Source organism: Sinohyriopsis cumingii, chromosome 18 (assembly GCF_028554795.1).
Source record: "Sinohyriopsis cumingii isolate HCF-2022 chromosome 18, ASM2855479v2, whole genome shotgun sequence".
Taxonomy (NCBI): Eukaryota; Metazoa; Mollusca; class Bivalvia; order Unionida; family Unionidae; genus Sinohyriopsis; species Sinohyriopsis cumingii.
The window spans coordinates 29,216,095-29,243,189 of NC_142978.1; the positions used below are offsets into that span (position 1 = coordinate 29,216,095).

The 27,095-nt window shown below is 35.7% G+C and overlaps 1 protein-coding gene across 2 annotated transcripts in view; it reads left to right on the forward strand.

Annotated features, from left to right (window-relative positions):
• LOC149776298 (integrin alpha-V-like) overlaps positions 1–27,095 on the forward strand; it is a 236,831-nt gene that overhangs the window by 43,443 nt on the left and 166,293 nt on the right. Inside the window, exons 1-4 of one of the 2 annotated variants that reach the window (XM_089942763.1) lie at positions 5,027–5,058; positions 5,224–5,357; positions 15,021–15,133; positions 19,092–19,207. In XM_089942763.1, coding sequence (XP_089798889.1) covers positions 5,042–5,058; positions 5,224–5,357; positions 15,021–15,133; positions 19,092–19,207 — 380 coding nt within the window. In that variant the 5' untranslated portion in view covers positions 5,027–5,041. Of the gene's footprint in view, positions 1–5,026; positions 5,059–5,223; positions 5,358–15,020; positions 15,134–19,091; positions 19,208–27,095 lie in introns of those variants that run through there. The other variant, XM_089942762.1, reaches the window with a different exon arrangement.

Here is a 27,095-nt window from a genome sequence, read left to right on the forward strand (position 1 = left end):
AAAGAAAAATCCTCATGCTGGTCCACGAAGCTGTGTTGGATGTAACAACGGCGTTAGAGGATTATATCAGATTTGCAAAAATTGCGGTGGAGATTGATACAGAAGTTTCATGATATATTATAAACACAGAAAGAACATAAATCCAAAAATAGAAAAACCACCATCAGAACTTGAATATTACATGAAACATAGAACAAATTCCGAAGATTCCGAAGATTCCCATGATTCAGATGAAGATTCCGAAGATTCCTATGATTCAGATGAAAAGAAAAATATTCATCAAACTTGATATGGTGGTAAAAATTTCTTGTACAACATGAATAGCAGCAGAGAGGGGGCGTCTACAATTCTGTTTGGGACAAACAATAATCGTAGACGTGGTATTGACCTCTATGAAGGGTCACTATTTTGTTTTGGTCCAAACACAAGGGTGACCACTCCCTTAAGTAGTCTGATCGCCCTCTCTGCTGCTGAGTGTATGGATCAGCCTGTCTTCCATTGTCCGTCTGTTCGTTTCACCACATTTGCTATCGCTATTCTTTGTAAACTGCTTGGAGGATTGCAGTACAACTTTATACACATATTTATCCCAAGGTCTAGTTGGTCCTGTATGACAATTCTGCTACTCGGGCATGCAGTATCCCTGTCACTTTTACTGCCTTGAAAATCTTGTTATTGTTACTGCTCTCAGATGGAAAGAAATATCGACGTTGGGTTTTCACTCTCATACTTTTAGTGGTTAGGACCAACAACTAGATGGTCCTGAAGGAAAACAATGACGATATTACCTTTAGGGTATAATACCCAGAAATCTGCTATGAGCCAAATATAACTGAACTGGCCATCTTATATCAGTTTATAGAAATAATACCCCAAGTCCCCCACCCCACATCCTGATAATTTTCAGTCAAGTGTAAGGAACAATGGTCTTCATATCTTCAATCTCATAACAAATCTTCAATCTCAGACTCCTTTGCGAGAAATACCTTCAGCTTCAGCAGAATCAATACCACGTCTTTATAGATTTCAAGAAGGCATTTGATAGGGTATGGTATGCGGCCTGATGAGCAACTATGACGAAGTACAACATCAGCTCAAACCTGGTGCGGCTTGTGGAGTATCCCTATGACAACGCCATCAGCACTGTCCTCATCAATGGCATCATAGGAGATTGGTTCCGGACAACAGTTGGAGTCAGACAGGGATGTATACTGTCACCTGCACTCTTCAACATTTTCCTGGAAAGGATCATAGAGGATACATTGCATGATCACAATGGCACTGTCAGCATCTTAGGAGAACCTTTGCTTCACAGATGATACTGATAGCTTAGCAGGAGATGAAAAAGTATTGGCTGACTTGGTTGAGCGCCTTGACACAACCTCCACAGCATACGGTATGGACATTAGTGACAAAAGAACAACACAAAATGATAACAAACAACACCATTGACATCAGTGCAGAAATAAAGGTCAGTGGACAGAAGCTGAAAAGAGACACAAGCTTCAATTACTTAGGATCAATTATCACAGTTGAGGGCTCCAAACCAGAACTGCTTTGCAGGATACCCCAGACATCAGTAGCAACCGCAAGATTGGGATCAATATGGAAAGATACCAACATCGCTTTTGGTTCCAAATTAAGGCTGATGCGCTCGATTGTCATATCCATTTTTCTCTATGATTGTGTAACATGGATGCTCACATTAGGTTTCAAAGAAGGATTCAAACCTTCGAAATGAGATACTACCACAAGAACTTGGCCATCTCATACATTGACCATGTAACCAAAAAAGAGATCAAAAACAGGACCTATGAAGACCTCTTAACCACTGTAAAAAAAAGCGCAAACTGAAGTAGTACGGTCATGTCTCAAGATCATCTGAACTGGCAAAAACAATCTTGTAAGGCCCAGTGCGCGGGTGCAGAAGAAAAGGCATACAGAAAAAAGCAGTGGGAAGACAACATTAAGGAGTGGACAGGTATGGGATTTGGAGATTCCCAAAGGACAGTAGAGAACAGGGAAAAACGGTGAGAATTGGTTGTAAAGTCATTTGTCGTGCCCCGACGACCGTTTGGGTTAAAGGATAGATGATGATGATGTTGTAAGGAACAATATGTTGTTTAATGCACCATACACTGCCCATTTTTTTTAAAAAAACATGTATCACTATTTCTCTGTCAATCTGTGGACCGCTCCGGTGGCCTAGTGGTTAGAGCATCCACCTCAGATGCGGGAGGTCATGGGTTTGATCCCCGTCCGAGTCATACCAAAGACTTACAAAAATGGTACTAACAGCTGCCTCGCTTGGCATTCAGCATTAAGAGGTTAGTGTTAGGAGTGGTCATCCTGGTGTCAGGATAATGTGACTGGGTGGGACATCATGCTACATGTCTGCGACATGATGCCCCAGTGCTATACATCACTTTAAACTGCCACACTGTCACATCATAGCAATATGATTGAAAAATTGTTAAAGCTACGTTAAAAATACAAATCATACACACACACACACACACACACACACATGCACACACTGTGAATCTCTGTTTCCTTGATCCCTCTCTTTATTGTATTCAAAGTGGTTGACACTAACAACTTTCACAACCGAGAAACTGTAGATAAAGATCTCTCACAAGCTTTGGAATTATTCCTCTTTCTCTATTTCCTCCTCATTAACATCATTAATTTAGGGGAATCCTAACCTGTCCTAATTTAGTGGAATCATAACCTGTTCTAATTTAGGAGAATCCTAACTTATTCTAATTTAGGGGAATCCTAACCTGTTCTAATTTAGGGGAATCCTAATCTTTTCTAATTTAGGGGAATCCTAACCTGTCCTAATTTAGGGGAATCCTAACCTGTTCTAATTTAGTGGAATCCTAACCTATTCTAATTTAGGGGAATCCTAACCTGTCCTAATGTATGTGAATCCTAACCTATTCTAATTACGGGGAATCCTAACCTATTCTAATTTAGGGGAATCATAACATTTTCTAATTTAGGGGAATCCTAACCTGTTCTAATTTAGGGAAATCCTAACCTGTTCCAATTTAGGGGAATCCTAACCTATTCTAATTTACGGGAATCCTAACCTTTTCTAATTTAGGGGAAACCTAACCTATTCTAATTACGGGGAATCATAACCTTTTCTAATTTAGGGGAATCCTAATCTTTTCTAATTTAAGGAATCCTAACCTATTCTAATTTATGGGAATCCTAACCTGTTCTAATTTATGTGAATCCTAACCTATTCTAATTTAGGGGAATCCTAACCTGTTCTAATTTAGGGGAATCCTAACCTATTCTAATTTAGGGGAATCCTGACCTGTTCTAATTTATGGGAATCCTAACATATTCTAATTTAGGGGAATCCTAACCTATTCTAATTTAGGGGAATCCTAACCTTTTCTAATTTAGGGGAATCCTAACCTGTCCTAATGTATGTGAATCCTAACCTATTCTAATTACGGGGAATCCTAACCTATTCTAATTTAGGGGAATCATAACATTTTCTAATTTAGGGGAATCCTAACCTGTTCTAATTTAGGGAAATCCTAACCTGTTCCAATTTAGGGGAATCCTAACCTATTCTAATTTACGGGAATCCTAACCTTTTCTAATTTAGGGGAAACCTAACCTATTCTAATTACGGGGAATCATAACCTTTTCTAATTTAGGGGAATCCTAATCTTTTCTAATTTAAGGAATCCTAACCTATTCTAATTTATGGGAATCCTAACCTGTTCTAATTTATGTGAATCCTAACCTATTCTAATTTAGGGGAATCCTAACCTGTTCTAATTTAGGGGAATCCTAACCTATTCTAATTTAGGGGAATCCTGACCTGTTCTAATTTATGGGAATCCTAACATATTCTAATTTAGGGGAATCCTAACCTATTCTAATTTAGGGGAATCCTAACCTTTTCTAATTTAGGGGAATCCTAACCTGTTCTAATTTAGGGGAATCCTAACATATTCCTATTCTGAGGAATCCCAACCTGTTCTAATTTAGGGTAATCCTCACCTGTCCTAACATGTTCTATTTTGCCTTGAATTGAAATTTAAAAGAAATTGCACACAACTTTGTTTCTGTTATTTTCATATGCTACATACATTTTGGGCAATTGGGAAGAAAAGCTACTAAAACAATTTTCAATCTGTCCCTGATTAACAGCTTTTTCCACTTCTTAAAGTTGGTGCCATTATAAACTTTGCATTTTGGGGCATAGGGACTTTTCTATATTGCTGTGTGGCCACAAATCCTTACTGTATGTGCATAACCTTTCAGTTGCCATCCCGGTCAACCTGCTTCAGTGCCTTTGCTATGTCTTACTTCTGTTATTTGTATACCTTATTATAGGCCTACACAGATCCAAAAAAATGTAAACAAATATGACAGATTCATTTTGAATTGTAAACCGCTATCCTGTGTACCTCTGCTGTGGGTGTGATAAGAATATCCATAGAAACTTCAATAGCTACAGTGAACATCGATTTGCTGTAAATAATCATGACCTCATGCAATCATAACAGTGGCAAGCAGCTGGCCAACATTTTCACAGCTTTTAAATGTAACTTTCTCTTGGAAACGTGCCCATGATTGACTCTCGATATGTTAAAGATGTAATTAACTCTGGTTCCTCATATTTGCAAGAATGGACATTGAATACGTATTCTTCAATTATCTTTCTTACTTTAATCATTTAAACCACAACCACAAATTAAAATGAGTTCTTTTATAGATCAGTCATTGGTTTTAGTTTAATGTTTGAAATGGAATGAGTGAATGGATCTCAGTCAATGGTTTTAGTTTAATGTTTGAAATGGAATGAGTGAATGGATCTCAGTCCATGGTTTTAGTTTAATGTTTGAAATGGAATGAGTGAATGGATCCCAGTCCATGGTTTTAGTTTAATGTTTGAAATGGAATGAATGGATGGATCCCAGTCCACGGTTTTAGTTTAATGTTTGAAATGGAATGAGTGAATGGATCTCAGTCAATGGTTTTAGTTTGATGTTTGAAATGGAATGAGTGAATGGATCTCAGTCAATGGTTAGTGTTTTAGTCGCATTAAACATTGCTTGTTTGCATCAAACAGATGTATGTTATGTTTTCAACCTATTCATAGTCTGAAATAAGAATATTCACACCGTCTTTTTATAAGAATATTTAGTGTTTTCAAGTGTAATATTATCTTTTTCCAATTATCGTTTGTAGTCTTCTTGTTGGAGCACCAAACCGAACTGGTGTAGATGGCATCAAGGGTTATGGCGGCTTTTATGAGTGTGAGATTAATTCGTTTAGCCAACGAGGGAGCTGCCAGAGACAAGAAACTGTGGACAAAATGTGCCGTGAGTAATACACAGCGGTCCCTCACAACTTACTTTACTAACTGGTATAATCCGACAGCCATGTAAATTATTGTCCTGCTTATTATGTTTGTATGGTGTGTGTGGGGGTGGGTGGGGGTGATTTGGATATTTAATGTAGTTTTAACAAAATTCCAGTCATAACGCTACGACGTCTGCACTGGGGCAGTTTATGGTGATGTCTAGTACTGGGGTATGATGCCGGTCACAGTATCATGACACCAGGCCAACCAGTCCTAACACTAACCTCTTAATGGTAAGCGCCAAGCGGGGCTGTTAGTGTAATTTGTATAAGTCTTTGCTATGATTCGGCCGGAGGGGGGGGGGTCAAACCCACGACCTCCAACATTCGAGGTGGTAGCTCTATCCACTAGGCCACCAGAACTGTCATGTGTTTATGGTCATTGATCACATTTATTTTGTTAATCTTTTATATTTTTATTGTTGTTATATAGTTGGTAGTTATTGGCTGCTTAGAACCATTTACAACTCGACCTCAGTATAGGGCAATTCTCTGTAACACATTCTCTTTTATAAGCTGGGTATAGCCATATAACCCATTTCATTATTTAACAATATATATAAATACCTCAATATAATATGATCTCAAAATGAGGCAGTCCACTTCGTGATTCATGCAGTAGTATATTACCATCATTTATTATAGACTTTGTTGTGCTTTACAACATACTCATTAGATTATCCCTAGTGCACAATTTAACATGCAGTGCTACTCCAACTCTTCTCATTCGATTATCCCTGCTACACAATAATTGGCCTTATTGTTTATGTCCATCTCATTGGATTATCCCTACTACACAATAATTGGACTTATTGTTTATTTCCAACTCATTAGATTATCCCTACTACACAATAATTGGCTTTACTGTGCTTTTCCAACACATTAGATTATCTCTACTACAAAATAATTGACCTTAGTGTTTATTTCCAACTCATTAGATTATCCCTACTACACAATAATTGACCTTAGTGTTTATTTCCAACTCATTAGATTATCCCTACTACACAATAATTGGCTTTACTGTGCTTTTCCAACACATTAGATTATCTCTACTACAAAATAATTGACCTTAGTGTTTATTTCCAACTCATTAGATTATCCCTACTACACAATAATTGGCTTTACTGTGCTTTTCCAACACATTAGATTATCTCTACTACAAAATAATTGACCTTAGTGTTTATTTCCAACTCATTAGATTATCCCTACTACACAATAATTGGACTTATTGTTTATTTTCAATTCATTAAATTATCCCTACTACAAAATAATTGACCTTATTGTTTATTACCAACACATTAGATTATCCCTTCCACACAATAATTGGCCTTACTGTGCATTTCCAACTGCGGTCCCTGAGTGGCTGAGTGGTCTAAAGCGCTCTCTGTTACGGATCACTGCTATCTCACCTCTGTCTGCGTGGGTTCGAGTTCAAGGCTCGGCTAATGTGGGTATGTGAGAAAGTTTACCAGTAGCTTCTCGTGGGTCGGTGGTTCTTTCCGTTGTTTTCCCGGGTTCTTCCTCCACCATTAATACTGGCCGCCATGTATAGCCAATCGTGTGCTGAAAAATGTCGTTAAACCCTACAACAACAGCATTTCCAACTCATTAGATTATCCCTACTACACAATAATTGGCCTTATTGTTTATTTTCAACTCATTAGATTATCCCTACAACACAATAATTGGACTTACTGTGAATTTCGGGGACCCCGAGTGGCCGAGTGGTCTAAAGCGCTCTCCGTTACGGATCACTGCCATCTCACCTCTGTCTGCGTGGGTTCGAGTCTAGGATTCGGCCAATGTGGGTATGTGAGAAAGCTTGCCAGTAGCTTCTCGTGGGTCGGTGGTTCTTTCCGGGGTTTTCCCCGGGTTCTTCCTCCACCATTAATACTGGCCGCCATGTATAGCCTATCGTGTGCTGAAAAATGGCCTTAAACCCCACAACAACAACAACTGTGAATTTCCAACACATTAGATTATCCCTACTGCACAATAATTGGCCTTATTGTTAATTTCCAACTCATTAGATTATCCCTATTGCATAAATACAAAGCAGACTTTAGTTTGCTTCTCAAACTCGGCTTGTTTATTATCCCTATTGCACAACTGATTCAACGGTGTTTCTGCAACTGTAGATCATCCTTACTGCACAATTGACCTAACTGTTCTTCTCCAAACTTTGATCTTTTGATTATCCTTACTTCATAGCAGACTTTAATGTGCTTTTCCTACTGTAATAGATTATTCCTACTGCATTTACTGTGCTTTTTCCAACTGTAATATATTATTCCTACTGCACTTACTGTGCCTTTCTGCCTGTAATAGATTATTCCTACTGCATGTACCATGCTTTTCTGACTGTAATAGCTTATTCCTACTGCATTTACTGTGCTTTTTCCAGCTGTAATATATTATTCCTACTGCACTTACTGTGCCTTTCTGACTGTAATAGATTTTTCCTACTGCATTTACTGTGCTTTTGTCAAGTGTAATAGATTATTTATACTGCATTTAGTGTGCTTTTCTGACGGTAATAGCTTATTCCTAATGCATTTACTGTGCTTTTCCAACAGTAATAGATTATTCCTACTGCATGTACCGAGCTTTTCTGACTGTAATATCTTATTCCTACTGCATTTACTGTGCTTTTTCCAACTGTAATAGATTATTCCTACTGCATTTACAGTGGTTTTCTGACTGTAATAGCTTATTCCTACTGCATTTACTGTGCTTTTCCAACAGTAATAGATTATTCCTACTGCATTTACTGTGCTTTTATCCAGTTCTAATAGATTATTCCTACTGCATGTACCGTGCTTTTCTGACTGTAATAGCTTATTCCGACCGCATTTACTGTGCTTTTCCAACTGTAATAGATTATTCCTACTGCATTTACTGTGCCTTTCTGACTGTAATAGATTATTCCTACTGCACTTACTGTGGTTTTCTGACTGTAATAGCTTATTCCTACTGCATTTACTCTGCCTTTCTGACTGTAATATATTATTCTTAATGCATTTACTGTGCTTTTTCCAGCTGTAATAGATTATTCCTACTGCATTGGCTGTGGTTTTATCCAATTCTAATAGATTATTCCTACTGCATGTACCGTGCTTTTCTGACTGTAATAGCTTATTCCTACTGCACTTACTGTGCCTTTCTGACTGTAATACATTTTTCCTACTGCATTTACTGTGGTTTTCTGACTGTAATAGATTATTCCTACTGCATTTACTGTGCTTTTCTGACTGTAATATATTATTCATACTGCGCTTACTGTGCCTTTCTGACTGTAATAGATTATTCCTACTACATTTACTGTGCTTTTTCCAACTGTAATAGATTATTCCTACTGCACTTACTGTGCCTTTCTGACTGTAATAGCTTATTCCTACTGCATTCACTGTGCTGTTTCAAACTGTAATATATTATTCCTACTGCACTTACTCTACCTTTCTGACTGTAATAGATTATTCCTTACTGCATTTACTGTGCTTTTTTTCAACTGTAATATATTATTCCTACTGCATTTACAGTGGTTTTCTGACTGTAATAGATTATTCCTACTGCATTTACTGTGCTTTTCTGACTGTAATATTTTATTCCTACTACATTTACTGTGCTTTTTCCAACTGTAATATATTATTCCTACTGTACTTACTGTACCTTTCTGACTGTAATAGATTATTCCTACTACATTTACTGTGCTTTTTCCAACTGTAATAGATTATTCCTACTGCATGTACCGTGCTTTTCTGACTGTAATAGCTTATTCCTAATGCATTTACTGTGCTTTTTTCGACTGTAATATATTATTCCTACTGCACTTCCTGTACCTTTCTGACTGTAATAGATTATTCCTTACTGCATTTAATGTGCTTTTTTCAACTGTAATGGATTATTCCTACTGCATTTACTGTGCTTTTCTCACTGTAACATATTATTCATACTGCGCTTACTGTGCCTTTCTGACTGTAATAGATTATTCCTACTGCATTTACTGTGCCTTTCTGACTGTAATAGATTAATCCTACTGCACTTAATGTACCTTTCTGACTGTAATAGATTATTCCTTACTGCATTTACTGTGCTTTTTTCAACTGTAATAGATTATTCCTACTGCATTTACTGTGCTTTTCTGACTGTAATATATTATTCATACTGCGCTTACTGTGTCTTTCTGACTGTAATAGATTATTCCTACTACATTTACTGTGCTTTTTCCAACTGTAATAGATTATTCCTACTGCACTTACTGTGCCTTTCTGACTGTAATAGATTATTCCTACTGCATGTACCATGCTTTTCTGACTGTAATAGCGTATTCCTACTGCATTCACTGCGCTGTTTCAAACTGTAATATATTATTCCTACTGCACTTACTCTACCTTTCTGACTGTAATAGATTATTCCTTACTGCATTTACTGTGCTTTTTTTCAACTGTAATATATTATTCCTACTGCATTTACAGTGGTTTTCTGACTGTAATAGATTATTCCTACTGCATTTACTGTGCTTTTCTGACTGTAATATATCATTCATACTGCGCTTATTGTGCCTTTCTGACTGTAATGGATTATTCCTACTGCATTTACTGTGCTTTTTCCAACTGTAATATATTATTCCTACTGTACTTACTGTACCTTTCTGACTGTAATAGATTATTCCTACTACATTTACTGTGCTTTTTCCAACTGTAATAGATTATTCCTACTGCATGTACCGTGCTTTTCTGACTGTAATAGCTTATTCCTAATGCATTTACTGTGCTTTTTTCGACTGTAATATATTATTCCTACTGCACTTCCTGTACCTTTCTGACTGTAATAGATTATTCCTTACTGCATTTACTGTGCTTTTTCAACTCTAATGGATTATTCCTACTGCATTTACTGTGCTTTTCTCACTGTAACATATTATTCATACTGCGCTTACTGTGCCTTTCTGACTGTAATAGATTATTCCTACTGCATTTACTGTGCCTTTCTGACTGTAATAGATTAATCCTACTGCACTTAATGTACCTTTCTGACTGTAATAGAATATTCCTTACTGCATTTACTGTGCTTTTTTCAACTGTAATAGATTATTCCTACTGCATTTACTGTGGTTTTCTGACTGTAATAGATTATTCCTACTGCATTTACTGTGCTTTTTCCATCTGTAATATATTATTCCTACTGCACTTACTGTACTTTTCTGACTGTAATAGATTATTCCTACTGCATTTACTGTGCCTTTCTGACTGTAATAGATTAATCCTACTGCACTTAATGTGCCTTTCTGACTGTAATAGATTATTCCTACTGCACTTAATGTGCCTTTCGGACTGTAATAGGTTATTCCTACTGCACTTACTGTGCCTTTCGGACTGTAATAGATTATTCCTACTGCACTTAATGTGCCTTTCTGACTGTAATAGATTATTCCTACTGCACTTACTGTGCCTTTCTGACTGTAATAGATTATTCCTACTGCACGTAATGTGCCTTTCTGACTGTAATAGATTATTCCTACTGCACTTACTGTGCCTTTCTGACTGTAATAGATTAATCCTACTGCACTTAATGTGCCTTTCTGACTGTAATAGATTATTCCTACTGCACTTACTGTTCCTTTCGGACTGTAATAGATTATTCCTACTGCATTTACTGTGCTTTCCCAACAGTAATAGATTATTCCTCCTGCATTTACTGTGCTTTTTCCATCTGTGATATATTATTCCTACTGCACTTACTGTACTTTTCTGACTGTAATAGATTATTCCTACTGCATTTACTGTGCCTTTCTGACTGTAATAGATTAATCCTACTGCACTTAATGTGCCTTTCTGACTGTAATAGATTATTCCTACTGCACTTACTGTGCCTTTCTGACTGTAATAGATTATTCCTACTGCACTTACTGTTCCTTTCGGACTGTAATAGATTATTCCTACTGCATTTACTGTGCTTTTCCAACAGTAATAGATTATTCCTACTGCATTTACTGTGCTTTTTCCAACTGTAACATTATTCCTACTGCATTTACTGTGCTTTTCCAACTGTAATAATTAGAGTATCTCTACTGCACACCATACTTTACTTTGCTTCTCCAACTATACTCGCTAGATTATCCATTGTACTGCAGAATTGACTTTATTGTGCTTCTACAAGCCTTCTTGTTTAATTATCCCTAATTTATTGTGCTTTTCAGTTGTAATGATTATATTATCCCCATTGCACAACAGACTTTATTGTGTTCCTCAAACTTACTAGATTATCTCCATTGTGCAACATACTTTTTCCTGAAACTCATTAGATTATCCCCATTGCACAACATACTTTACTGTGTTCCTCAAACTCATTAGATTATCTCCATTCCACAACAGACTTTACTGTTTTCCTCAAAGTCATTAGATTTTCCCCATTGCACAACAGACTTTACTGTGTTCCTCAAACGCATTAGATTATCCCAATGCACAACAGACTTTACTGTGTTCCTCAAATTCATTAGATTATCCCCAATGCACAACAGACTTTACTGTTTTCCTCAAACTCATTAGATTATCTCCATTGTGCAACATACTTTTTCCTGAAACTCATTAGATTATCCCCATTGCACAACAAACTTTACTGTGTTCATCAAACTCATTAGATTGTCTCCATTCCACAACAGACTTTACTGTTTTCCTCAAAGTCATTAGATTTTCCCCATTGCACAACAGACTTTACTGTGTTCCTCAAATTGATTAGATTATCCCCAATGCACAACAGACTTTACTGTGTTCCTCAAATTCATTAGATTATCCCCATTGCACAACAGACTTTACTGTTTTCCTCAAACTCATTAGATTATCTCCATTGTGCAACATACTTTTTCCTGAAACTCATTAGATTATCCCCATTGCACAACAAACTTTACTGTGTTCATCAAACTCATTAGATTGTCTCCATTCCACAACAGACTTTACTGTTTTCCTCAAAGTCATTAGATTTTCCCCATTGCACAACAGACTTTACTGTGTTCCTCAAATTGATTAGATTATCCCCAATGCACAACAGACTTTACTGTGTTCCTCAAATTCATTAGATTATCCCCATTGCACAACAGACTTTACTGTTTTCCTCAAACTCATTAGATTATCTCCATTGTGCAACATACTTTTTCCTGAAACTCATTAGATTATCCCCATTGCACAACATACTTTACTGTGTTCATCAAACTCATTAGATTGTCTCCATTCCACAACAGACTTTACTGTTTTCCTCAAAGTCATTAGATTTTCCCCATTGCACAACAGACTTTACTGTGTTCCTCAAATTCATTAGATTATCCCCATTGCACAACAGACTTTACTGTGTTCCTCAAATTCATTAGATTAACCCCAATGCACAACAGACTTTATTGTGTTCCTCAAATTCATTAGATTATCCCCAATGCACAACAGACTTTGCTGTGTTCCTCAAATTCATTAGTGTATCCCCAATGCACAACAGACTTTGCTGTGTTCCTCAAATTCATTAGATTATCCCCATTGTACAACAGACTGTACTGTTTTCCTCACATTCATTAGATTAACCCCATTGTACAACAGACTTTACTGTGTTCCTCAAATTCATTAGATTAACCCCATTGCACAACAGACTTTACTGTGTTCCTCAAATTCATTAGATTATCCCCAATGCACTGCAGACTTCACTGTGTTCCTCAAACTCTTTAGATTATCCCAATGGACAAGAGACTTTACTGTGTTCCTCAAACTCATTAGATTATATCCATGGCACAACAGACTTTAATGTGTTCATCAAACTCATTAGATTATCTCCATTGCACAACAGACTTTACTGTGTTCCTGAAACTCATTTTATTATTTCTACTGCACTTGCTCTCTTTTTCCAACTGTAATAATTAGATTATCCCTACTGCACAACAGACTTTATTGTTCTTCTCCAACTCTACTTATTTGATTTTCTATTGTGGAAAACTCCATGTTTTCTTGCAAATTATTGATCTTTGTTTTCAGAGCATTTTTTAGTATACAGTGAGAAATGTGGCAAAAACATGTGAAGAGAAGGTGGGGAGTAATGATTGAATACATTTGTACATAGTGAAGTAATGATTAAATACATGTGTACATAGTGAAAAGTAATGCTTAAATACATTTGTACATAGTGAAGTAATGATTAAATACATTTGTACATAGTGAAGTAACGATTAAATACATTTGTACATAGTGAAGGAAGGATTAAATACATTTGTACATAGTGAAGTAGTGATTAAATACATTTGTACATAGTGTAGTAACGATTAAATACATTTCTACACAGTGAATACATTTGTACATAGTGAAGCAATGATTAAATACATTTGTACATAGTGAAGCAATGACTAAATGCATTTGTACACAGTGAAGTCCAATCTGGTGCTCCTAGTTATTGTTAGGATCGCAGGCATTGATTGGTTTAATCTGCTTGTTCCTGAATTCAAAGTGGTCACTCTGATCAATTATGTATGAATTCAGAATGGTCACTCTGATAAATTATGTATGAATTCAGAATGGTCACTCTGATACATTATGTATGAATTCAAAGTGTTCACTCTGATACATTATGTATGAATTCAGAATGGTCACTCTGATACATTATGCATGAATTCAGGGTGGTCACTGATACATTATGAATGAATTCAGTGTTCACTCTAATACAGTATGTCTGATTGAAACTGGTCACTCTGATACATTATGTATGAATTCAAGGTGGTCACTCTGATACATTATGTATGAATTCAGTGTTCACTCTAATACAGTATGTCTGATTGAAACTGGTCACTCTGATACATTATGTATGAATTCAAAGTGTTCACTCCGATACATTATGTATGAATTCAGAATGGTCACTCTGATACATTATGCATGAATTCAGGGTGGTCACTGATACATTATGAATGAATTCAGTGTTCACTCTAATACAGTATGTCTGATTGAAACTGGTCACTCTGATACATTATGTATGAATTCATGGTGGTCACTCTGATAAATTATGTATGAATTCAAGGTGGTCGCTGTGATACATTATGTATGAATTCAAAGTGGTCACTGAGAAATTATGTATGAATTGAAACTGGTCACTCTGATACATTATGTATGAATTCAAGGTGGTCACTGATAAATTATGTATGAATTCAAAGTGGTCACGCTGATACATTATGTATGAATTCAAAGTGGTCACTCTGATCCATTTTGTATGCAAAGCAAATAATAATAATAATAATAATAATAATAATAATAATCTCACAACAAGACTTGGACGACCAATGTTTTGAGAGATTCATATAATACAAGACCATATTTGTTAAGCAGAAGTCAGTTTTGTAATATGATGACCGCCATTGAAAGATCTCGTGTCTTGAAAGACCACCACTTGTATTGAGACTATGTCTCAAGAAACCATTGGGAGGGGTGGAACGTTCTGTTAAGGGAAATCTTTGTTGTATGTACATAGTGTCACAAGATATATGTGAAAGGTAAAAAAAATACTGCACAAATAGTAAATGAAAATATTAACTATTATTATTTTTATTTTTGTTATTATTTTTATTTTTATTGTTATTGCTATTATTATTATTATTATTATTATAGGGGCATTTAAATCTCAATACAAATGTGAGGACTATCAGATGTTGGGAGCCACTATTGCAGTGAACCACAAGTATCAAGATGTGAAGCACAATATAAATGTATCCAGGGTATCGGTGTGTATCATTATATTATCGTAATATCATTTTGTAATTATCTGTAATTATTATGTTGATTACAACATATATTGTATTACAGAAATTTCTGTTTATTACAAATGCATTATTTCACCATCACATTTCTGTATTATTCGTGTTACTCAGATTTTGTGCACTTGTTTTTGTCTGATTGAGGTCTTTATTATTTAACCTCATAACTAAAGTATAAAATCAATAGTCACAAGATGTATGTGCATACCATCAATAATCATAATAATAATAATGAGGACTTCGTATAGCACCTAATCTTAAGAAGCTCTAAGTGCTTTACAACATTAGTCAACACATATACATAAAAACATATAATGATATTATTAACAAAAAACAAACACTATCAAATTAGAAAACATAAAACATGCTGAAAATATTTGAGGTAGGAAACATTATTAGGTCTTTAAGTTTGTTCTTGCACTCGAAATAAGTGAGTTTTAAGAGCATTCTTGTATGGAATCACTGTGTCATTGTGTCTAAGTTCAGTGGGCAATTCATTTCACATTGCTGGGCCCTGGTATGGAAAAGAACGTTGTCCATATGACTTCATTTTCATAGTGGGAATAATGAGTATATGACTGTTAGAAGAGGAGCTTAAGTATCTTGGTGTGTACACATGGGTAAGGTCGGATAGGTATGTTGGACTGCAGTCCGTTCGTGAAACATACAATTGGTGAGACACTGGATGATGATCTGTGACACTTGAGAGCGACTGAGTGTACAGAATGAAGAGATGTTATTGTATCTATAGTCACAAGATGTTAGTGCTTACCATCAATAGCCACAAGATGTTAGTGTATACCATCAATAGTCACAAGATGTTAGTGCATACTATCAATAGTCACAAGATGTTAGTGCATGCTATCAATAGTCACAAGATGTTAGCGCATCAGTGCCAGATTACCTGTTAATAACACTAAGCACATGCTTAGGGCACCAGTCCAACAAGGACACCAGAAAAAGTTGAAACTTACTAGTTGATAATAAAATTGAATGGTCTGCATGTACGAGAATTTTGATTAGGAATGATTACAACACTAGTATTTTCCAACCTTTTTAGCTTTTAACATTGTTTTTTTTTTATATTTTTAGTTTCACATTTTGTAGAAGGGGTTTGGAGCATCATAATATTTACAGTGCTTAGGGCCCTGGAAGGCCTTAATCTGGCACTGCATTGTATGCTATCAATAGTCAAAAGATGTTAGTGCATATTATCAATAGACACAAAATGTCAGTGTGTACTATCAATAGCCAAAAGGTGTTAGTGTATACTATCAGATGTTTGTGTATACTATCAATATCACAAGAACTTAGTAAGCAAAAATGAGAGGTATGACCCAGATCAGGCTATGAACCTCCTGAGCATGTCTTACCTTTCATCAAGAATAATCTACCTTGCATTTTGCAGAGATAGATGGAAGTCCATTTGAAAATATTAAACAATCTCCTCACTCTGTTTTTAAAATGTCAGATGAGCTTTCTTTCCTAGCCACCCATCTTTTTTGTTGACTACAAGTTATTTAGAAATTACACAATGAATTAAATGCCTGAATCATTCCAAACGTTTTGCAGATTACTTATGATTTTCTCCAAGACCACAGTTGGCTTATTATGGTTAGTGAAAACAAAATATTTTTGTGACTGCTCCAGTGTCCTAAGCGGGTAGAGCATCTGCCTCAGATGCAGGAGGTCACTGGTTCGAACCTTGGCCAAGTCAATTCAAAGATTATAAAAATGGTACTGACAGCAGTCTTGCTAGGCACCCAGCATTACGAGGTTAGTGTTAGGACTAGTCAGCCTGGTATCAAGATAATGTGACTGGGTGGGACATGTCTGTAGCATTATGCCCCACTGCTGGACATCACTATTAAACTGCCACATATCAGACTTTGTAGTGATATGACTAAAGTTGTTAAAGCTACATTAAAAATGTAACTCACGTGCACAAAAAATATTTTTGTAATCAATGTTGGATTCTTATCTTTAAGTTGCCTGAGATACAAATTTGTAAAATAAATTTCATTGGTTCAGACACTGAAATTTTCTCTCAGTAAAAGATAGAATGAAATATGTTTTCACCACTGTTTAAAAGAATCGGAAATGAATTTGCTATGTAGGAGTGTCCATATTATTGACACACAAGAAGAATATTTCTGTATATCAAAACTCTGGGTCTACTTAATGATGTGGGCTTTATGCTGACTTCTAAAAATATCACCCCAAACCAACCGAATGAACAAACGTCTTACACCCTATTTGCAAGCTATACCTTTCTTTACTTTGTTAAATCTACTATATATTTAGTAATCCCCACTTCCATTATCAGATTCCTATTTTAATATAAAGAGAAGTGAGACAATATGATGATGGTAGCTTGTATATATGTCCTAAACCTCTTCATGATAAATTCTCATTATACTTAGCATGAATCAGTACAGTGATTATACTTAGCATGAATCAGTACAGTGATTATACTTAGCATTAATCAGTACAGTGATTATACTTAGCATGAATCAGTACACCGATTATACTTAGCATGAATCAGTGCACCGATTATACTTAGCATGAATCAGTACACTGATTATACTTAGCATGAATCAATACGGTGATTATACTTAGCATGAATCAGTAGTGATTATACTTAGCATGAATCAGTACAGTGATTATACTTAGCATGAATCAGTACAGTGATTACACTTAGCATGAATAAGTACAGTCATTATACTTAGCATGAATAAGTACAGTCATTATACTTAGCATGAATCATTTCAGTGATTATACTTAACATGAATCAGTACTGTGATTATATTTAGCATGAATCAGTACACCGATTATACTTAGCATGAATCAGTACAGTGATTATACTTAGCATGAATCAGTACTGTGATTATACTTAGCATGAATCAGTACGGTGATTATACTTAGCATGAATCAGTACAGTGATTATACTTAGCATGAATCATTTCAGTGATCATACTTAACATGAATCAGTACAGTGATTATACTTAGCATGAATCAGTACACCAATTATACTTAGCATGAATAAGTACAGTGATTATACTTAGCATGAATCAGTACAGTGATTATACTTAGCATGAATCAGAACAGTGCTTAGACAATTCACTCTGTGATGTGTTCAGTCATTCTTTTGCCTTGAGGTCAGGGTCACTGCCATAAAAGACTGTTATGGTTTTAGTTTTATTTGAAATTTGCTGAGATTTCCTAAAGACCATTTTGTTTATACATAGCAGGCCTTGGTCTTATTTTGAAATGGAGGAAGACAATTCATTTCTAGAATTTACCATGAGTATCCGCACTTACAGTCTCACAAAATCTGCCTAATATTGATATTATGTTGGATTATAAATTTTGAAATGTAAATGATCTGTATTGATCGATTATAGTTTTTGTACTGTTACTGTATATTGTAGGTGAGACTTATGTGCGGGTGGGCAAGCTTATTGCTGCTAGATCATTATATCCAACTGTATCAAAACAAAACTGTTTAATATGTACTATATCTGTTTAATTTCTATAATGAAATTACTTTCCTCAAATGATGAAGAGTACAGCTATAAATATTTTCTATGAATGAATTGCACACAAACATGTGGTGTAACTTGATGCATGTATGTCTATTGTTAAATCATATACTGTGTCATCATTGTGTGTCATCATTCTGTGTAATCATTGTGTAATTATTGTACATGTATTGCTTCCTGCATGTGCATAACAGCACCTTGTAATGACCCATTAAGAGTGAAATAATGACTGGGCAATTCCTGTCACACAATACATTTGTTTGGGATACATGTATCACAAAGTTGTTGCATAGTAATTATATAGTAATTTAACTTAATTTGTGAATCTACTATGTACTAAATAAGGCCATGCAAAATTCAGAATTTTAGGATCTTCACTTCAGGTTTGTGCTCCTGGTTGGAAATACCCTTTGAGTGGGAAGAACTATACCATTCCAGTGGGAAAGTGCTATCATTTCAAAGAAACATGGCAGCAAGAGGCGTGTGATACTAAATATGAGTAAGTATTGTAGTCCATGTTCATGTTTTGTTGTCTTGCCTTAATTTGAGTAAAGTTTTTTTCCCTTTACGAGTCACCGAACAAGATAGGCCACACTCTCATCATTGGCCACATTGTGAGACACCAAAATAGTACAGTGTGACCCCAGTGTAACACAAATTCAGATATAAGACAATTCTGGTGTGGCTCATGAAATTTCATATACATGTATTTTTCTAGTACGAAGTGCAGAAAAGAATCATATCATGTATTTTTTATCATACATGAACAAATACTTTTTGCTTGAAAGTATGACAAATAAGATATAAAATAATTATTTTAGGGAAGGGATCATGTATTAATTGTAATACAAGATGATCATGGAATGGCTCCTGAAATTTCATGTAGATGTGTTTATGTTGTACATGAATTATTTTTGTTTTCTTCTTAAAAGTATGAAAAATAATGTGTAAAAAAGTATTCAGGGATCATGCTGGGTTTCACTAGTGTCACAGATTGTGATATTTACCTTTTTAGTGTCAAAATGTAGTATATGATGATTTTTTTTTCACCAACGTTGCTAGCTGTTTAAACTTGTATATAAAATCTTGGGTTCAATGTGGAGAAATTCAGTTTGCACCATGAAAGGAAAACACAAATTTTGATATAAAATGCACTGGAATCTATCTATTGTTTCATAAATCCTTTTACTTTGCCCCTATTGACAAATCCAGCTTAACAGTGCAATGTTACATCATAATCTGCTGTTCCAACATCTGGTCTGAGTACTGTATGCTGTGATACACTCAACTTGTCATGCTACTGGACAAGGTACAATCAACTAACCTTGGAAGGCAGCAATCAACCAACCATGGAAGGAACTTCTACAATCAACCAAATGACAGCTAATTCTTTATTTTTTTAAATGTACCCATATAAATAGTTTTGCTGAAAAGTCAAAGAAAACTTATTACCTTTGAAGCACCGATTATTGTGTATAATAATAATAATAATAATAATAATAATAGTAATAATGAGGACTTTGTATAGCACCTAATCTTTACAAGCTCTAAGCGCTTTACATTAGACAACACCTATAAGATAAAAAACATATACAATGATATGATTACAACAACAAACACCATGAAATTAGAAAACATAAAAAACATGCTGAAAATATTTAAGGTAGGAAACATTATTAGGTCTTTAAGTTTGTTCTTGCAGTCGAAATAAGTGAGTTTTGACAGTACTCTTGAATGGGATCACTGTATCTTTGTGTCTAAGTTCAGTGGGCAATTAATTCCATGTTGCTGGGCCCTGGTAAGCAAAAGAACGCTGACCATATGACTTTGTTTTCATAGTGGGAATAATGAGTATACGATTGTCAGAAGAGGATCATAAGTATCTTGCTGGTGTGTACACATAGGTGAGGTCGAATTGGTATGTTTGACTAGAGTCCGACAGTGAAACGTAGCACAGAGAACAAATTTTATGTTTGATTCTGGATTGAATGGATAGCCAGTGTAGGGTACAGAGCAGCGGGGAGGTGTGCTCTGATCGTGGTAATCTAAGTATGATCCGAGCAACTGTGTTTTGAACTTTTTGAAGTTTCTGGAGTAGATATTGAGATGAACCAGACAGGATTGAGTTACAGTAGTCCAGTCTTGAAAGTACCAATGAACACACAAGTGTTTTAGTGGCATCAACTGAAAGATATTTGTGAATGGAGCTGATGGGTCTCAGCTCAAGAAATGCAGCCTTGTATATCTTCATGACATGTTCGTGCAATGTGAGAGTACTGTCCAGAGTAAACCTAGGTTTCGTACTGATTGTGTGAATTTAATGTTGGTGTTGCTGATATTTATTGTGTGAGGTAAAGGATGTGCATGAGAAAGTCTTTGTGTTGTGATCAGAATGGCCTCAGTTTTATCATCATTCATCTGCAGCTTGTTACATGTAATCCATGATTTCACATCAGAAATGCACCTCTCTACACCTTGGATGGTAGCATCAACTTCAGTTGGGTGGCTAGATTTGTATATTTGCGGGTAATCAGTGTACAATTGGTGAGACACTGGATGATGATCTATGACACTTGAGAGCAGCTGATTGTATAGAATGAAGAGAACAGGTCCAAGAACAGACCCCTGTGAAACAACACAACATAGATCAACTGGGCAGGAGGGTTTCCATTTGCAGACACAATTTGCGTCCTGTTGACCAACTAGGACTTGAACCACAGTAAGGCTGTATCATGAATGCCAAATACATGCTAGAGACGGTGAAGTAATATATCATGGTCTATTGAGTCAAATGCTGCAGACAAATCAAGGAGGGTGAGGACTGTAATCTTTCTGCTATCCAAAGCAGAGAGAATGTCATTACCTACTTTTAGAAGAATAGTTTGAGTACTGTGGCAAGGGCAATATGCAGATTGTACATTGCTAAAAAGACTGTTTGAATTCAGATGGGATACAACCTTTTCTGAGATTTTTTATATGAATGGGAGATTTAAAACCGGGCGGTAGTTCTTTAAATTGTTATGGTCTAATGTTGGTTTCTTCAGCAGAGGCTTTGCAATGGCAGGTTTGAAAAAAGATGGGATCTCATCGGATGAGATAGAGGTATTAATAACATCAGTTAGTGAAAGCAATACTGGATCTAAGCACTCAAGCAGCAGTGATGTTGGAACTGGATCAAGTTCACATGACTTTTGTGCACTCTTCATCATGATTGTACGTACAAAATCCATAGACACAGGTTCAAATGCTGCTAATGGTTGCCGCTGAAATTCTGTATCCCAACTGTATGTTGACGATGAGTCAATTGAAATTGTGGTGTCAAGCTTATCTCTAATGATTTATATTTTGTCACGGAAGAAATTTGCAAACATGTCCGGAAAGTCAACTGGAGAGAAGGTAGTTGGAAGTAGTGTTGATTTGTTCTTTGACATTAGCTTGTTAGTAATCTCGAAGAGCTCTTTGCAGCTGGAACTTTCCATGATCTCAGTAGTGTAGTGGGCTGATTTCGCTGCAAGGACTATATTTCTGAATCACACTGGAGAAGCCCCAAGTGGAAATAATTGTATGTAATGGCACCAGCGTGCACAGTTAGTGTGTGCCCACTTGTTGCCGGACTTCACTACTGTCAGCGGAAATTGGGAGCCAGGGGAACAGCCTCTACACAACAGCACCCAAGAAATGAAGGCTATCATCAATGCTTTTCATTTATGAAAAGATTGAATCTCAGGCCCATATTGGACACATTTCTGCATAATGGCAGACCTGATTTTGGTCATGATACAGACGTATTGGATCTTTTGGCCCTATGGTCTCAGTCCTTCGCTCTGTTTCCAAATGGAACCAATCCTGGGTTTTAACATGAATCAGTTTGATTCAATCTGAGCCTTTATCACACTCTTCCCTAAAGTTACTATCATGCGACATGTTTCCTAACAGCTTTAGTTTCCACATGCAAGGTAAGATAGTTGTATGCCCTTTATGTCAACCCGAACTCTCTTCAGTTCAAAATGGAGGGTTCGGTGGTTCTCTGGACACATACAGTCTTTGTAGCCAAAATCGGTTACCATCCATCGGTCAAGAGTCGTCACTTGTTTCACTCTATCCCATTCTCAGGTCGAGAAAAGCAGCCATACAAGATCCTGTTTGCGCTCTAAAGCACTACTCGAAAAGCACAGAAACAGGCTGTGGCACAAGCAAACACCTCTTTCTTCCTGTAAGAGCTGGGACACAGGACATCATCCCTCAAGCCTTTGTTTCTGAAATGGGTTGTATGCTTGGTGTACTCTGACCTCTAACCAGAACAGAGTCGTCTAATGTAGATTACGGTTCGTTATGATTGGATCCGAGATATAATTTGTTGGCCTGCATGCAGAGTCAACCTTCTCATTTTTATCTCAAAGATTCAGCATTGCAGAAGAAAAACTTACATTTGGTTGGTCTGGTGGTGGCCCCAAAGTTAATTGTTAGTATGTTAGCTTTGCTTGATTTGCTGGTGAAATTTTGTAAGTAAGAAGATTTCAATATTTATCTTCTGAACTCTATATTAGGGTCACAGGTCAAGGGACCACAGGCTGTGCTGCTTATGTAATTAGGAGAGCTTGTTATCATTCACATGGGGCATCCAGCTATTCTTCCCTACAAGGAGGCTCAGCATCCCTCCTCTTCTTACTTATTCTCCTAGTGTAATGTGATTTGGGTAGGTATTTGAAGGAGAAAGCAAATTTTGAAGTAAATTGTTTTTCAGAGAATAATTACGCAATCACAATACTTTAAAACCCTTCCACCCACCCTGCCATGGAAGAATCCTCGTGAGTATATCACTTAGATAAATCTAGCAAAACCTGGCAGTGCCAAGGGAGATAAAGGGCAGGAGTTATTCCCCTTTGTGTATCGAAATAGACAAGAAAAGGTGATTTTTATCTTTTAGTAGGGCTGGATTTGTGAAGTAGATGGCTATTATTCCTCACGCAATGTGATTGGGGATTGTATTGTAGAAACATAATTGATTTAAAAATTTGCTTTCGTCAAAGGAAGGCAGCACCAAACTAAATAAAAGCAATGGAATCTGAGGGATTGTTGCATTTTCCAATGTGACTGGGACAGATTTACTGAGCCATGGAAGTTTCCTTTTTGCTGGAGAAAGGTTTATGCTTATGATCGCTAGCAACATCTGCATAAAATGTAACTTTCCAATTCTTTGAAACTATATATATATATATATATATATATATATATATATATATATATATATATATATATATATATATATATATATATATATTTATTTATATCTGCCTATAAAGTTAATCGAAGGTATGGCATCTCGCAAAGATGTTCATTAAACTTTTTGATTTGTCAATATGTTTTCATTTCCCAATGAATAGTCTCATCCTCTTGGCAGTTTTGGCAATATGACAGCTCTCTGCAGCTGACCAAAATCAAGGCCAATTTAAGTACATGTAGAATCTAAACAGCTATAGCCACATCCAATTGGCGACAGTGAATATTGTAGTGAATTGATTGTTTACATGTTTGTTGACAATGGGATAAAGAGCAGATGAGGACTATAATTTTTATGTATGTATTGTTTGTGTTTTCTAACAGGTGTGATTGATAGATGAATTTTATAATATGTGATCTATACATAATTCATGGATTTTTCTTATACATTTAGTGTACTTAATGCATTATGGAATGTACTGCATAAATGTAAGTTGATGTAAATACAAGTATATTTCAGTCTAGTTTTATCTTCTTTTAATCAAAAGCACATTTTTGCACCCTCTTTTATAACCCGCTCCCACCTTTGCTGCCTCTCATCAAGGAGAAAAAGCAAAATAATGAATATTTGGTATGACCCCACTATATCATGATGTTTGGGGTCATGATAATCCAACTATATTTTGTTATAGACAGCTTTTCTGACTATAATGACATTCATCACGAAATAGAAACACATACTTTTATGACTATGATGACGTACTTTTCTGACTATAATGGCATTCATCAGGAAATAGAAACACATACGTTTCTGACTATAATGGCATTCATCAAGAAATAGAACACAAACTTTTCTGACTATGATGGCATTCATCAGGAAATAGAAACAAATACGTTTCTGACTATGATGGCATTCATCAGGAAATAGAAACACATACTTTTCTGACTATAATGGCATTCATCAGAAAATAGAAACACATACTTTTCTGACTATGATAGCATTCATCAGGATAATGAAACACATACTTTTCTGACTATGATGGCATTCATCAGGATAATGAAACATACACTTTTTCTGACTATGATGGCATTCATCAGGAAATAGAAACACATACGTTTTTGACTATGATAGCATTCATCAGGAAAGAGAAAGACACACGTCTCTGACTATAATGGCATTCATCAGGAAATAGAAACACATACGTTTCTGACTATAATGGCATTCATAAGGATACAGAAACACATAATTTACTGACTATAATGGCATTCATCAGGAAATGGAAACACGTACTGTTCTGGCTGTAATGGCATTCATCAGGAAATAGAAACACATACATTTCTGACTATAATGGCATTCATCAGGAAATAGAAACAGATACTTTTCTGACTATAATGGCATTCATCAGGAAATAGAAACACATACGATTCTGACTATGATGGCATTCATCAGGAAGTAGAAAGACACAGGTCTCTGACTATAAAGGCATTCATCAGGAAATAGAAACACATACGTTTCTGACTATAATGGCATTCATAAGGATATAGAAAGACATAATTTGTTGACCATAATGGCATTCATCAGGAAATGGAAACACATACTTTTCTGGCTGTAATGGCATTCAACAGGAAATAGAAACACATACATTCCTGACTATAATGGAATTCATCAGGAAATAGAAACAGATACTTTTCTGAATATGATGGCATTCATCAGGAAATAGAAACACATACGTTTCTGAATATAATGGCATTCATCAGGAAATAGAAACACATACGTTTCTGACTATGACGGCATTCATCAGGAAATAGAAAGACACACGTATCTGACTATAAAGGCATTCATCAGGAAATAGAAACACATACGTTTCTGACTATAATGGCATTAATAACGATATAGAAATACATACTTTACTGACTCTAATGGCATTCATCAGGAAAAGGAAAGATATACATTTCTGGCTGTAATGGAATTCATCAGGAAAGAGAAACACATACATTTCTGACTATGATGGCATTCAGGAAATAGAAAAACAGATACTTTTCTGACTGTAATGGCATTCACCAGGCAATAGAAACACAAACTTTTCTGACTATGATAGCATTCAACAGGATCATGAAACACATGCTTTTCTGAATATCATGGCATTCATCAGGAAATAGAAAGAGATACTTTTCTGACTATGATGGAATTAATCAGGATAAAGAAACACATACTTTTCCGACTATAATGGCATTCATCATGGAGTAGAAAGAGATACTTTTCTGACTATAATGGCATTCATCAGGAAATAGAAACGCATACTTTTCTCACTATGATAGCATTCATCAGGATAATGAAACACATACTTATTTGACTATGATAGCATTCATCAGGATAATGAAGCACATACTTTTCTGACTATGATGGCATTCATCAAGAAATAGAAACATATACGTTTTTTACTATGATGGCATTCATCAGGAAATAGAAACATATACTTTTTTGACTATAATGGCATTCATCAGGAAATAGAAACACATGCTTTTATGACTATAATGGCTTTCATCAGGAAATAGAAACAGACATGTTTTTGACTATGATGGCATTCATCAGGAAATAGAAAGACACACGTCTCTGACTATAATGGCATTCATCAGGAAATAGAAACACGTACGTTTCTGACTATGATGGCATTCATCAGGAAATAGAAAGACATACTTTTCTGACTATAATGCCATTCATCAGGAAATAGAAACACATACGTTTTTCACTATGATGGCATTCATCAGGAAATAGAAACACATACTTTTCTGACTATGATAGCATTCATCAGGATAATGAAACACAAACGTTTCTGAATATGATTGCATTCATCAGGAAATAGAAACACATACTTTTCTGAATATGATAGCATTCATCAGGATAATAAAACACAAACTTTTCTGAATATGATGGCATTCATCATGAAATACAAACACATACGTTCTTCACAATGATGGCATTCATCAGGAAATAGAAACACATACGTTTTTGACTATGATGGCCTTCATCGGGAAATAGAAACTCATACTTTTCTCACTATGATAACATTAATCAGGATAATGAAGCACATACTTTTCTAACTATGATGGCATTCATCAGGAAATAGAAACACATACGTTTTTGACTATGATAGCATTCATCAGGA